Source organism: Panthera tigris, chromosome B2 (assembly GCF_018350195.1).
Source record: "Panthera tigris isolate Pti1 chromosome B2, P.tigris_Pti1_mat1.1, whole genome shotgun sequence".
In the NCBI taxonomy this organism is placed as follows: Eukaryota; Metazoa; Chordata; class Mammalia; order Carnivora; family Felidae; genus Panthera; species Panthera tigris.
Window position 1 is genome coordinate 105354284 of NC_056664.1, and position 14884 is coordinate 105369167.

At 42.8% G+C, this 14884-nt stretch overlaps 1 protein-coding gene across 2 annotated transcripts in view; it reads left to right on the top strand.

The window, feature by feature from the left end:
• Positions 1–14884, top strand: part of DCBLD1 (discoidin, CUB and LCCL domain containing 1) — a 56605-nt gene that overhangs the window by 38188 nt on the left and 3533 nt on the right. For both annotated transcript variants that reach the window (XM_042987063.1, XM_042987064.1), the window contains 9 exons: positions 463–596; positions 6297–6337; positions 7689–7898; positions 8513–8637; positions 8910–9057; positions 9158–9265; positions 11406–11490; positions 11726–11775; positions 12657–12776. In XM_042987063.1, coding sequence (XP_042842997.1) covers positions 463–596; positions 6297–6337; positions 7689–7898; positions 8513–8637; positions 8910–9057; positions 9158–9265; positions 11406–11490; positions 11726–11775; positions 12657–12776 — 1021 coding nt within the window. The remainder of the gene's footprint in view (positions 1–462; positions 597–6296; positions 6338–7688; positions 7899–8512; positions 8638–8909; positions 9058–9157; positions 9266–11405; positions 11491–11725; positions 11776–12656; positions 12777–14884) is intronic.

Consider the following 14884-nt stretch of genomic DNA (forward strand, 5'->3'; position numbering starts at 1 on the left):
GCAGAGTGTCGAAGGTGGCCACGGTGACATGTGTGGCGGTTGGTTGTGCCATGTTCTCTGCAGCAGAACAAACAAGCTACCTGGCCCAGTGCAGTCAGTAGGAGGTGCCTACACAAGGGCATGACCATGGGGAGGCGTTTGTTATTCACTGGGGGGTCGCCACTACTAAATTACCTACTTCCTCTCTAGTGGATGGGTTCCCAAGTTAGCATAAAATTGGTGACTCTGATGTCATTTTGAGATCTGCTGCAGAGAACATGGCCCAACCAACTGCTACACATGTCACACGTGTCATAGTTATGTAATAATTTTCCCCTCCTCTTTTTATTTAATAAGTTACAGTGTAGCAATGTCATGGGTCAACTAGGGATCCTGACCACGTGTTATAACAAAATGGAAACTCCCACCATATTTTAAACGTGTTCTTGAGTAGCTGTGAGTGATGATGTTGCTGTATTTCAGACCTCTGTATTGTGCAAAGCCGCCATCCATGCAGGAATAATTGCAGATGAGTTGGGAGGTCAGATCAGCGTGCTTCAGCTCAAAGGGATAAGTCGATATGAAGGAATCCTTGCCAATGGTGTGCTTTCAAAAGAGTAAGTACTTTGTTTTCTGTTTTGAGTGGAAGGTAACCCCAAAAGCATAATTTATCACCCCCAGTTTTGAAAGGACAGTGGGTGTATGATACCAAGGGTTTGTCAGCTGGGAAGAATGTGTGTGAATGCTTAAAGCAGCATTTATGGTGTGTTTGTAGAAGATAAATGCAGCAATGTAAGAGCTCACTGGTTATGCTGACAAGTAAATTAAAATTAAAATGGCACGCATCTGAAGTTCTAGGACAGAGGAGTGTTTCTACTCTCAGGTGCTTTAGTAGGAGAGGACAAAGCCTGTTCCTTTTCAGTTTTTCCAATTGTAAATTACCTGTTATCTCCAATGTTACCAAAGGTACTGAAGGAGACAGAGAACTGAAATAAGCCCCCATAGAACCACCAAGCTCCCCTAGAAGATCCTTGGAGAGAAGCTCTTAGTGATGAGTAATAGTTGGGAAGTGAAGGAAGGTTGTTAATTAGCATTAACCTCTCTGTTCGCTGTTATCCTCTGCTCTTTTAGCTTTATGAGAAAAAAGTATGTCAGTTGTTCAATTGTTTAAACATTCAACCTGGGCTTTTAATGCGTTTAGGTTTCTTCAGCTTCTGGAGTGGAAAACAAGAGCTAAATATAAGCCCCCCTTGTGGTCCAGGTGTCCATGCATTGAAACAGGCAGCTTGGAGTGGGCCAGAGGGAGGCTTTCCTTGGGTGGATGCCTTATGAGAAAGTGATCCTCAAGCCACGTGTTTATCTCTTGCTTCCTCCCTCCCTGTCTGCCTCAGAAATGTCTTCCTGCTACCATGACCCTGTGTTTTTGGGACAGGTTGTCACATAGTCTTGGCTCAAGGATATGGCACAGGACAGAGACTGCAGACATTTCAGGATCCAAAAGTAGGAAAAAGTAGGTTATGGCCTGTATTGTCTACTCCTCCCTAGTGTGTATGTGGATCCCCCCGGCCCTGTCCTGCCATTTTGGTGTGGTCCCTGCTTGTGTGAAGCAAGAACATGATCATCATACTTCCCTGTTCTGTTCTCCCAGTGGATGTAGACCATTTCATCTGGTTAAAAACATAAGGGGGTAGATAGCTTCCCTAGTTAGCATAAATATAGTACCTCTGATGTCATGTTGAAAAAGTTATGCAATAATTTTTTCTCTTCCCCTCCTACTTTTTATTTACATGTATTCTAGCTTAGTTTAGCTATCTTGTGCTTCACATAGGGATTCTGACCACAAGTTATAGTATTATTTTTATAGGAAAAAGTATCTTAAGTTCCAAAGAACCAATCGATGAACTCACAAGTAAACTTAAAGAGACTAAAACTCACTTCTGGATTGAAGCGTTGGCCTAAGCTCACAAGGGAGGGGATTTAGAAGCAGTGACTGAAGTTGGTTAGGTCACCTTCATGAAGGAAGCAAACCTTGGGTTTGGTGGAAGGCAGGAACAAAGCATCTGGGGACCTGGGAGCAGAGCCAAGGCCCAGGGAGGGACACCAGAGGAGTTGTGGTCAGCTCACCATGCTCATGTCCAGGGCCCTGGCTGGTGGGTGGCTGAGGAGAAAAGGCAGAGCCCCCACTGGTAATTCCGAGTCGGGGATGCAGGTGGGGGTAACCAGAAAGGGTGTTTGGTCCAAGTCTTTCACAGGCAATGCAAGTGACCCTGTATGCAATCTGTAAAAGGCAGTCATCCTCACACCCTGATGTGCAGGCTCACCGCAGTGTTTGTGCTCTCTGCTTGCTATGGATAAGACTTCCCTCTACTTTCCCTCTGGATAGGACTTGTAACTTTGACAGGCCCCAAAGTGTTCTTTTAATATTGTTTGAATATTCAAAGGCAAATTACACCCAAATTTGTGCCACAGTTTAAGATCTAAAAGCTTAGTAACAGAGTGCCTTTAGAAACTAAAATCCTTAAATAAATAACATATATATACATGTGTCATAAATTCATTTTTATGTATGCACACACATGTATTTTATACATGCATATATGTACACACACATGTACTATATGTAAATAAAAGTATATACATGTATTGTGTGTGTGTATATATATATGTATGTATGTATATACATTTTTTTTCACTTATGTATTTGCCTCAGACTTTTTGGAACATAAATATTATACCTGATTTATAGTAAAAGTGATGCTTATGCAATCACATGGAGACCTGAGAAATCTCCTGGTGATTCTACTCCAAGAACATCCCATGGGGTAGCCATGGCATCTCGCCATTGGATCACCACCACCATTTGTCCTACACTTGACTCTCAGAAAGGACACCCTCTCCTACAGTTCCTCAAGCTCCCCCTTCACTATGTTGTACAACTCTTTTTCAAACCCAACCTTCTATTGCTTGCATGTTGACTTTTTCAAGGCCTTCCACAATATGTTGACTCCTCTGGGCTCCAAGTCATTCCCCAAAAGGTTCAGGTTAAACAGGTTTTAATGCTTTTGAGAACAGAGGAGAGATACTGGCAGCAAGCAGGCGTCAGATTGCGTGTCTCCAGCCCGAGTATGTTCAATGCACAATTTGGATGCTTTAGGACCTCACACAGGTGTTTCACTCCATCCTCCTGAACATCATTGCCCCCGATATCCAATATTTCACGTTATGATTGTGCTTGAGGGCATTAGCAAGCTCCTGACAGCCCTCCGCTGTGAAAGAACAATCTGGCAAATCCAGGTTCTGGAGGCTGCAGTCTGGACAACCCAGGGCCTTACACAGAAACTTCACTCCCTCATCTCTCAGGTTATTCCTCCTCAGGTTCAGGTGGGTCAATCTCGTGTTCTCAAGGAGCAATCTGACAGGTACTGCAACTGGGTACACCGAGCTGGCAGCACCAGAGCACCAATCTCTCCAAGGCACACAGTAAGCACAGTGATCAAAAACCAGCATGATCTTGACCCTTGAGGATCTGTTTCTGTTGACATTTTTTATGGTTTGATGCTACTTCAGGAAGGTATTAGGCTGTGGCCCAGATTTGTTGGGTGCTACATCTCCAAATCGGAGTGAAGAATTAACCTCTGGTGTTAAATCTGCTTTTTGGACTCTCTTGCCTATGTTTGTATACATTGCAGTGCTTCCTTTGTAGAAGAATGGGACTGCAAAAAGTTTAACTTGTACTACCAGGGTTTTATTTTACTGTTGAAAAAAAAAAAATTTAAACTGTTGCACAAAAGTAGACATGTTCTGAGTTACTTCTGGGCTGAATATAGATGAAGTCGCTTTATGGTCATCTGAAATTAGACGTTGATGCAAAGATAAGAGTAGGGAAATCGAAACCATTAATGGCTTAGGAAGAGTTTCGTTCCGCATTCCATGTAGTTATTGGAACACATTGTCCGATTTTTGTTTTGGTGCGAATAGATAGAAAGTCCAGAATTATATCAAGGTCCCTTCTTTCTAGCTCTGATTTTGCTTTGACTTTTGGTACTGAGCAGAGAAGAGTCCACCACATGCGAATACATCTCCTCCACTCATTTCGATTCCCAAATCTTCAGGGAGCAGTTGTTTTCATCTGCGCTGTTTTGCTGTTGGGGAACCACTGTACGTGTGGTCATTGAACTTCTGTTCCCACACATGATTGTTTGGTGTTCAGGAAAAAACACAGAAGGAAGCAGTACAGCTGAGGAAGGAGTCCCTAAAGTAAATATCTAAGGTTCTTCTGGGATTCATCCGGGTCAGGTCACTTCCTTGATTTGAGGAGACCAGAATGGAATCAGGAAGAGAAGCTGACCTCATACAGAGGGCGAAGGCTCAGACCATCAGCGGGGAAGGCTTTTCTTTCAGTTTGCATCAGACTGTTCTCGATTGCTTCTCTAGTTCTCTGGGAAGGCTGGCAGTACTTATAATCTGATGGAATTCGTGCACCCTGATGTGTGACTGCCTCAGAACTCCAGCCTCCTGGGGTGTTTTCATTTTTGAAAGAGGAGGCTCATTTACCAATAGAATTCTCTAAGTGATTGTGTTTAGTTAGTTTACTAGAGTGAAATGGAAAAGCATATTCCAGCTGGTAATGGAGAAAAGCCAGGCAGAGGGCCGTTAGGAGCAGCGCCTCCCCTGGCGGCATCTTCCTGGGGTTAACTCCAGTTATCCTTCTTTCCGTAACTTCTCTTTTTCAGCAACGGCGAAATAAATATTTTAGTGTCTCATGACAGTGGGAGTGAGTTTAGGTCCTCTGGGTTGCCGCAGCATTTTATGCACTTCTTTGGGTAAAATTTCAAGTGTAATACTTAGTGCAGGAACATTATAAAAAAAAAAGGAAAAAATCAAATAGAGGCTCTAAATACATTAATAAAACTTTAAATTGTGAATTGCAACAATGTGCATCTTTTTTTTCAAAGTTAGGAGAGCTGGATTTTCACCCAGGCTTGGCCACCCACTGAATTCAGGCAAGTCCTGCGACCCCAGTGGGTCTGCATTTTCATGTCAGAAATGATCGGTGCCTGCATTATATTCAGGATATCGCAGAACCTTTATGTGGAATAGCAGGGCTGTGAAGTCTGCTTGAGAGTGGACAAAGAATGTGAAAGAAAAAGTCCATTCCAGGGAATTTGACTACCTGCTACTTCTAATCAACAACAGCAACCAAGCTTTGATGGAAAGATTCTTATACTCGTGTCCAGTCTGGGTTTTCTGTGGATTTCACAGCTCAGTAGTCTCTCTGTCCATTGTTGCCACATATAATGCAGACTTAAACATTTAAAATTATAAGCAGTACTCTCAGATTGTAAAATAATTGAACACAAAAGTGACATCTATCTCTGTGTGTTTATCTCTAGTATCTAATATAATACTATGCACATAAGATTAATCTTGAGAACTCTAGATTTTCTATTTATTCTATGTATTTTTACACTGCCAGGTTGGTAAGGGATTTATAGAGGGTAAATATGGTCTCAGGCCTTCGGAATCTCTTCTCCACTGAAGGAGAGAAGTGCGGAGCGAGGTTGATGTGATAAGTTTGCCTGTGTGAATAATACAAGCTGTGAGAGCACTAGAGTCCACAGGCCCAGGGATGAATGCCAGATCAGCAGTGACGCCCAGGCCAGGGCCAGCTCAGTGAGATGTTATGAGTTTTCTCCAGCTGTACCTTGTCATCCGGACGCAGGAGCTGGTTCACGGCTTGGCCTTAGTTGCTACAGTAGGTAGGAGTGTGACTGGGAGAGAGAATGAGCTGAGGCTGTCCCCAGAGCAGTAGTGCTGGGGCAGAAGCCGTGGTCATTTTTCTAAAAGTGGCCAGTCTTCTTCATGTCTCTCAGTGGTCCTTGATGATCGACAACGATTGGGATGCTTTAAGGTGACTACTGAAGCAAAGGGAATATTCAGGGCAGTCATTCCTTCTGCTTCCGTTGCTGGGTATCAGTTAGTTGGGATTTCAGGCTGCTCCTAAGACGGTGTATGTGCACTTTCCTTCCCAACACAGTGTGGCATGATGGAATCCACACAAGATTTTGATCCAACAGCAGTGACTCAGAGTCCTGGCCACTTGTCACCTGGGTGACTTGAGGAAAGTTGCTCACCTTCAGTGGGCCTGAGTTCTTGATCTAGAAAACACCAGTGACAAAGATAATAACAGCCTTGCTGGGGTGCTGTGAGGATCAGATGAGGTGAGGGGAGGCTCTGAACCCTGTGCTTGGTGCTGTGTCAGTCATTAAGATCCAGGTAAGCAACTCACCTCCTCATGTTTGTGTTTATTATTTCAGTGGTTCCCTGTCAGACAAGCGATTTCTCTTTACCTCCGATGGTAAGGATCACATTTTCCTTAAGAACTTGATATTTTAGGGGCACCGGGGTGGCTCAGTCAGTGGCTAAGTGTCTGACTTGATTTCCGCTCAGGTCGTGATCTCATGGTCATGAGATCAAGCCCTGCATCAGGCTCCACGCTCAGTGTGGAGCCTGCTTGGGATTCTTTCTCTCTCCCTCTGTCTCTGCCCCTCCCCTGCTCTCAATCTGTCTCTCTCTCTTTTTCTTTCTCTTTCAAAATAAATAAATACACATTAAAAAAGAGAATTTGTGGGGCACCTGGGTGGCTTAGTCAGTTAGGCATCCGACTCTGTCTCAGGTCATGATCTCTCGGTTTGTAAGTTCGAGCCCCACATCAGGTGAGCTCGAGCCCTGCTTCGGGCTCCCCACTCTCTCTCCCTTTCTCTCTGCCCCTTATGGGATTCTCTCTCTCTCTCTCTCTCTCTCTCTCTCTCTCTGCCCCTTGCTCACGCTCTCTCTCCAAAACTAAAAATAAATAATAAAAAAAAAGAATTTGATATTTTAAAATCTTCAGTGCTAGTTTATTCTTCCATACCCCTCCAATGATGTAGTTTAAAGGATTTTCTTTTTCTTTTTCCACAGGTCAGGCAGCACCAAGTATGCTGTGACTTAAAAATACCCAATATTAAAAATACAAAATAGTTCAATTATCATTAAGCAGAAAATATTTTTCTTTATAATCTAAGCTATCTCAAACTTTTGCCAGAAAAGAATGAAAATTTGAAATGACACTTATTTTAAGATAAATTCCTTCATGTTAGATTTTAACAGAAAAACCTTTTGAATATTACAGTTTAATTTGTGGGGTTTTTTGAATAAAGTGATTAAACAGAAGTATGTAAAATAAAGGCTTTTTAGTCCCTCTGTCATGAAATACATTCTACGTAAATATTCTCTCAGCATAAAGGAAAGTATTTCAAGGAGAACAGTCTGTGTCTGTCCTCTTTGTCCAGGGAGAGGATTGTGGCCTTTATTTGCTAATGTCCATATTGCCTTTACAACACATATCACTTTGCTGAAATGAGGGTGAATTTAGAAGTTTAGAAAGGAAAAGCTGTGGTGGGAACAAGGATGTCATTTGTAGGGGAAGTGACTTCACTGAAGTCCATTAAAAAAAGAAACCAATAATTTCAAGATACTGCAGTACAAATGAATCAAATGAGAGTCTGAGTCATTAAAATACTAGTAATTAAGCAGTCAATTTGATATCAGAATGGTAAATAAATCAACTGAATAATTCTAGGCGAGGTGAAGTACTACTTTTTTTTTTTTTGCTTTCATTTCGTGTTTATATCTAAAGGACTTTTTCTGGCTTTTTTTTTTTTTTTAAGGTTGCAGCAGATCATTGAGTTTGGAGCCTGATACGCAAATCAGAACTACTTGGCAGTGGGTCAGTGAGATGGGAGAACAGCTTCATTGGTCTCCTGGCCAAGCCCAGCTTCAGGACCAAGACCTATCATGGGCTTCGGGGGACAGCAGCAAGAACCGCAAACAGCGAGAATGGCTGGAGACCGATTTGGGAGAGAAAAAGAAAATAACAGGTGATGACACAGTGCAGTTTTACAAATGCACAATGACTTGCTGTTCAGATTATGTTTTTGAGTTACATAGGTGCCGCTCTCTCTTCCTCAAAGTACTCTGTCTTTTCTAAAAGTAACTACCAAACCTTCTCATTGTCTCTATGGGCAGAACCTGTGTGCAGATTGTAAGTATGGATATACGGAGTAGAAAGCCCACACAGCGGGGTGCCTGGGTAGCTCAGTTGCTTAGGTTAAGCGTCTGACTCTTGATTTTGGCTCAGGTCATGATCCCAGGGTCATGGGATCGAGCCCCACATAGGGCTCTGCACTGATAATAGCACGTAGTCTGCTTGAGATTTTCCCTCTCTCTCTCTGCCCTTCCCCCACTCATACTCTCTCTCACTCAGAAATAAATAAACTAAAAAAAAAATCCACACTGCAATGAGGAAACCTTTGTATGGTATATTGTCAGTGTGGAAACACTCATGTGTGATCAGGTTTCTAAATGCAAATAAGGAAATTTGGCTTGTAAAATGATTTGAGATTTCAAGTGAGAAAAGGAAAAGAAACCTAAGATTATAATACATGCTATATATATTTTAAAAACTAACCTGTCAATAATATTTTCTTACCAGGAATTATGACCACAGGATCCACACAGTCGAATTTCAACTTTTACGTTAAGAGTTTTGTGATGAAGTTCAAAAACAACAACTCCAAGTGGAGGACCTATAAAGGAATTGCAAATAATAAAGAGAAGGTAAGAGAAACTTTGGAGGAAAGAACTGAGTAGGAGAGCAGGTCTCTAGCTATTCTTATCACTGCGTTTCCAGAAAGCAGATTCGCAGCACCGCCTTAGGTAACTCAGCCGTGGTTGGCAAAACCTTGTAAATTCACTCTCAAGTATGTCTACAAAACTACAACAGACATAGAATCCTGGCTTTGGTGTCATATATCCAGGTATGAGTGGGTGGAGAAAGACCTAGGAACTAACTAGTAGCACCTTCAGGTAAAAGTTCTTTGTTTCCACAGGTGTTTCAGGGCAACTCTAATTTTCGGGATCCAGTGAGGAATAATTTTATCCCTCCCATCGTGGCCAGATACGTGCGGGTTGTCCCCCAGACATGGCACCAGAGGATCGCCTTGAACGTGGAGCTCTTTGGTTGCCAGATTACACAAGGTAGGACTCAGGGCAAGTCAGCGAGTTATTTGATTCTGATCGTGTCCTTTCACAAATTGTTGTTACTAATGTGGTTTTTCCAATATCTCCTCTACCTCAGATAATGATTCACTGGTGTGGCGCAAAACAAGTCCAAATACTGTTAGTTCAACTAAAAGAGAAGATGAGATCATCACAAGCTCCATCCCCTCAGAAGAAATCCCCACAGGTAGAGCAGTTTGCTGTTTCGTGCTTTCCTAAGGAGTATGACCGGACTCCATGTGATATTACAGTGACTTCGACGAAAACTTTTCTCTGTCATATCAATGTCTGAAGTCAGATGGTTCAGAGGTAGCTGGATATGTGTTAAAGGATGTATATCTGCAACTATTAATTGCAATATTGTAAGTAGAAAAAGTAGCATTTGCCCTTCAAACACTGAGTGAATGTTTTATGGAAAAATAATAGCACATGCATGAATTAGAATACCCTGGGGCGCCTGGGTGGCTCAGTCGGTTAAGCCTCCGACTTCAGCTCAGGTCACAATCTCACGGTCCGTGAGTTCGAGCCCCGCATCGGGCTCTGGGCTGATGGCCTGGAGCCTGCTTCCGATTCTGTGTCTCCCTCTCTCTCTGCCCCTCCCCCATTCATGCTCTGTCTCTCTCTGTCTCAAAAATAAATAAACGTTAAAAAAAAATTAAAAAAAAAAAAAAAAGAATACCCTGCAGCCATGAAAAAGAAACGTGTTTGTAATATAGGAAGCTCTCGGAGATGTACTGACAAACTTAAAAAAATAAGCAAGGTATAGGACAGTCTGTATAGCCTACCATGTGTGTAAAAAATGAGGAATAAAGAATGAATATATATGTATAATCATTCCAGCATCTCCAGAAGAATGTCAAGAAATATAATTTGGCTTCCTCTAGAGAAGGAACAGAGGTAGGAGGGAGGCTTTTTTATACTTTTTGAAGTTTGAACATGTAAATGTATCGTCAGTTCAAGCAATAAACATTAAAAGTACATTTACTTTTTCAGAATATAAAATAATATACATATTAATTTTATAAAATTCAGTAAGATTAGAGATAAATAAGAAAATAAAAAGCCATAAATCAGCATTTGTAGATAATCACCATATCCCACTATATCCAGTCAACTATATTTATGTAAATCACCTTGAGGAAAACCTGTAATTTGTTCTGTAGCAAGTATTTTTCACTTAACATTGTATTATGATGATCTTCCAAGGTTATTAAATCATTGCAAAACACAATTGTTAATATCTTTATAATATTTTCTCATACGGCTATACCATCATTTAGTTAACCATTCCCCTATTGTTGGATGTTTAAATTGTTAGATTTTTCCCAAATTTCCACTCTTGTAAATAACACCAGTGTTAGTCACATAACTTTTGTTCCTTTCTAAGGTCCTTATCTCCCCCTTTCACAAACTGCACATTTCCACTACCGATCATCCCGTTGTTTTCTTCCCAGGGATCAAAGATAAAGAAGGGTGAAGAACAAATCTTTCTCCTTTAGTTTGCCTAGTTTCTACAAACTTGGGGCCTGCTTTAGCGGCCGTTCAAGTGATTTCCTTTTTTAAAGTAGGAAGACACGGTGTTCCGTGCGGCAGAGTGGAAGTGCTGTTTGAGGTCATCAGGCTGCATTTCCTCTCGGTCCACAGCTCCAAAGCCCTGGTAACGGGAAGCATGGGGCTTCTCTTCCCTTCCCCCTCCCCAGCTGCTGTTATTGTACAAGTGCAAACGTGCCCACCATCTGGGGGAGACTGGGTACTTGAGCTCCACCCTGTGCTTAAGTCCTTCACCTCTCTGAGTAGCTCCTGTAAACCTTCCCCCTCAATTCTGATTTGGGAGTCTAATATCGTCCAAACAACAAGCTTAGAGTAAGTGTTAATCCCTGAGGACCATCAAAAATCGCCTTTTTGGGAAAAAAAAATTTTATTTTCTTTAACTTTCGCCATGATTTTATTTTATTTATTTATTTATTTTTTTAAATGTTATCTATTTTGAGAGCGGGAGAGGGAGAGAGAAAAATTCCCAAACAGGCTCTGCGCTTGTCAGCACAGAGCCCGATGCAGGCAGGGCTCGATCTCATGAACCGTGAGATCACAACCTGAGCCGAAATCAAGAGTAGATGCTTAACCGACTGAGCCACCCAGGCGCCCCTTTAGCCAGGATTTGGAAATCCTCTCTTTTTGCTGTCTGACATCAGTAAATGCCTAGCACATATTCATTTTCCCCGTGTATTAAACTGTGGAAGACCTTTCAAATCAGTGTTCAGTTTTAGATTGAGCAATTCGGTTGCACTTCCTTTCTGTTGTAATGTGTGGCTTTTCCCCCTTCTCAGGAATAAATGTCACAACTGTTGTTATTCCACTGGTGCTCCTGGCTCTGCTGGTTGCTGGAATGGGAATCGTTGCCGCCTTTAGAAAGTATGTGACTTGACATTTTTAAATTTCTCCTCTAATCATGCAACTAATTACAAAACCAAAATGTTTGCTTTTCAGATGCTCATGCATAGAAAAGCAGCATTACTTTGGCCAAGATAAAATGCTAATTTATGTGTTAAAAACAAGTTGTGTAGAGGTAGAAAGTATCAAGTATTATTTTATAAACAGTACTCCTCACTTAGAAACCTTTTCAAGTAGGATTTTTTTGTTTCTGTAGGAGGAAGAAGAAAGGAAATCCATATGGATCAGCTCAGGCCCAGAAAACAGGTTGGTTGACAGAAAACTCCACAGTTTTATTCTGTCTTCGAGAAGGGACAGGGTCTGCTGGTTAAAATTATGTGGCTCACACTTACATCGTCAAAAAATGAAGATATGCAGCCTTTAAGTTAGCAAGTCTAAAAGGAATGGAATATTGTGGCCTATCTCTTTATTTTAATGGAGAGTTCTCATGGCCAGTGACCTTTACTTTTGTTCAGCATTATCCCATCACAACATTCTTTTTTTTTTTTTTTTTTTTTTTTTTGGCCACTGGAGTTTAAGCCACCACACTGCTTGTCATCCGGGAGAAGTTATAAAAGCTGCATCTGTGAACTGAACTTTGTCCGGTACTGCTCTGCATCTCCAGGCTTCCACTGTATTTTCCACTCCGGGAGAGCGAAGGAAGAACCGGGCAGGGTTCATGTTCAGGTTTCAGAGAATCCTTAGGACACAGGGTACCCCAAGCAATGAGTCAGCTGTAGTCCAGAGAGGGCAGCAGGGCAGGACCCCTCAGAATCTCAGGGGCAGCTTGGGACCCCACCTGCACAGGGTCTCAGCAGCCAGCTGTGTTGACTCCTCTGAGACATGAATGCTGTATCTGTGTAGATTACGGAAAACCATGCCCAGGTGGTGTAACAGAGGCATAATCTGGGACCTGCCCTGGTGGCAACCTAGATACAAGTGGAAAACATGCATGGAACAGTGTTTGCTGTTGTCCTAACAACCTCAGCATGCTGTTTCCCTACACATAATCTGGGAGCCATGCCACACACTCATCACGGTCAGCCGGCAAAAGGCGGCCTGACGTCCAGCCCATCGAGGAACACGTCAGAGACTATGTGCGTTACACTTCTGAGATACATGTTGGTTTCGTGTTATCTTTATTCCAGACTGTTGGAAGCAGATCAAGTATCCCTTTGCCAGACACCAGTCGGCTGAATTTACCATCAGCTATGATAATGAAAAGGAGGTGACACAAAAGTTAGATCTCATCACAAGTGATATGGCAGGTACGTGTCAGGCCTCTGTGACGGTGTTACGAGGCAGCAAGTGCTGCCCATGGGAGTGAGGAGACCAGGAGGGAAATATGACTAAAACCTGGTGTGGAGATGGGGCCCAAGGAATCAGCAATGTGTACGGTCCTCTCTTTCCTCTGCAAAGTGTTACAAATGAACACTGAGAGAGCTACAGCATAGCTATAGCAATGGCCCTGAGGGACCACGAAAATCTGGAAGCCCTTAAATAATCTGTTGCTAAGATTTTGGTTAAGGCACTAAGGAAGGGAGACTGGAAAGATGAATTAAGCCCAGTTCCTGCCCTTGAGAAAAGAGGAGACAGGAGATGAAAGAACCTGTCCAGTGTTCGAATGACCTCTGTGTTCCTGATAAGCCATCACTGAGGGTCAGGCTTCTCAAACTGTCTGTGGAGAGGGATCCATTTTTTGCCTTTGAAAAAATTATTTCTAATCTGTCAGAAACCACTGCTTTTGTAAAATACAATGCAGTTGACCCTTGAACAACAAGGGGTTTAAGGATGCCCACCCCCTGCACAAAAATCCATGTATAACTTGACTCCCCCAAAGCTTAACTACTAACAGCCTATTGCTGACCAAAACAACCACTGTTGCCTCCACCCTTACCAGTAACATAAACAGTGGGTCGACACACATTTTGCATGTGATTTGCATTATACATTATATTCTTACAATAAAGTAAGTTAGAGAAAATGTTACTAAGAAAATCCTAAGGAAGAGGGCCACTTGGGTGGCTCAGTCAGTTGAGTGTCTGACTCTTGATTTCAGCTCAGGTCATGACCTCCCGATTCATGGGATCCAGCCATGAGTTGGGCTCTGTGCTGACAGCACGGAGCCTGCTTGGGATTCTCTATCTCCCTCTCTCTCTTTCTGCCCCGCCCCTGCCTGCATGCATACGTGCACATGCTCTCTTTCACTCTCTCTCAACATAAAGAAAAAAGAAAATCACAGGAAGGAGAAAAATATGTTTCCAGTACTATATACTATATTGAAAAAAACTCACCTATAAGTGGACACACACCGTTCCACCCCTTTGTTTAAGGGTCAGTTGTATAAAGTGGAAGTAATGACATTTTATTTTTTGTTTTTATTTTTTTTTAATTTTTTTTTTAACGTTTATTTATTTTTGAGACAGAGAGAGACAGAACATGAACGGGGGAGGGGCGGAGAGAGGGAGACACAGAATCGGAAGCAGGCTCCAGGCTCTGAGCCATCAGCCCAGAGCCCGATGCGGGGCTCGAACTCACCGACCGTGAGATCGTGACCTGAGCTGAAGTCGGACGCTTAACCGACTGAGCCACCCAGGCACCCCAGTAATGACATTTTAAAAAAGACATACAAAATACAAAGCTCTAATTCTTTTATTAGATTCAACGGACATAAGTATACTCTCTCAAGCTGCTGGGAGTTGCTAAACACTTGCTCTCAATTTGTGTGCTTGTCTTTTTGCAGACCTGTCTCGGTTCTCAGATACATAGGCATCTGTGGACCACACTCTGGGTCGCCCCACTTAGCTTCTCATGACCCAGAGTGCATTCTGAGGACCAGAAGCATCAGGGAACTTGCTAGAAGTGTGGGCTTTCAGGCCATGCCCCAGGCCTACTGACCCAGAAGTTCATGAATATATCAAAGTCAGAAAGCTACCAGTGGAAAGGTTGCTTGAGCTGCTGCAGAACAAAGAGCATCTCTCCACCCAAAATCCATCCTCTTAATTCCTTTCCTGCTGACAGTCTAGTGCTGCCTTGCAGACAAAACAGGGGAGAAAAGGCCCCCATGTCTATCCTTTTCTTCCTTTCTTTTTTCTTTAGCTTCTGGTGCAGCATGCCCTCCTTCCCCACTGTGTGGTCCTTCTCCAACACCTTGACTGTGTAAGGCCCCCCTAGGGTCTCGCTCTTGCCCTCACTCAGCCACAGTCTCTCTCCTCAGTAGCTGCACCCACCCTGCTCCAGAGCTCCCAATAGAGAGCCCTTCTTTGCACTTTGTCTGCTAAGCCCAGACTTCCCTCCCTGTCCCTGAGAAGTCATTCTCACCTGCTAGACACCTCTGCCTGTCAGTGTCACCAGTTCCTCAGTGTGTCCAAAATTG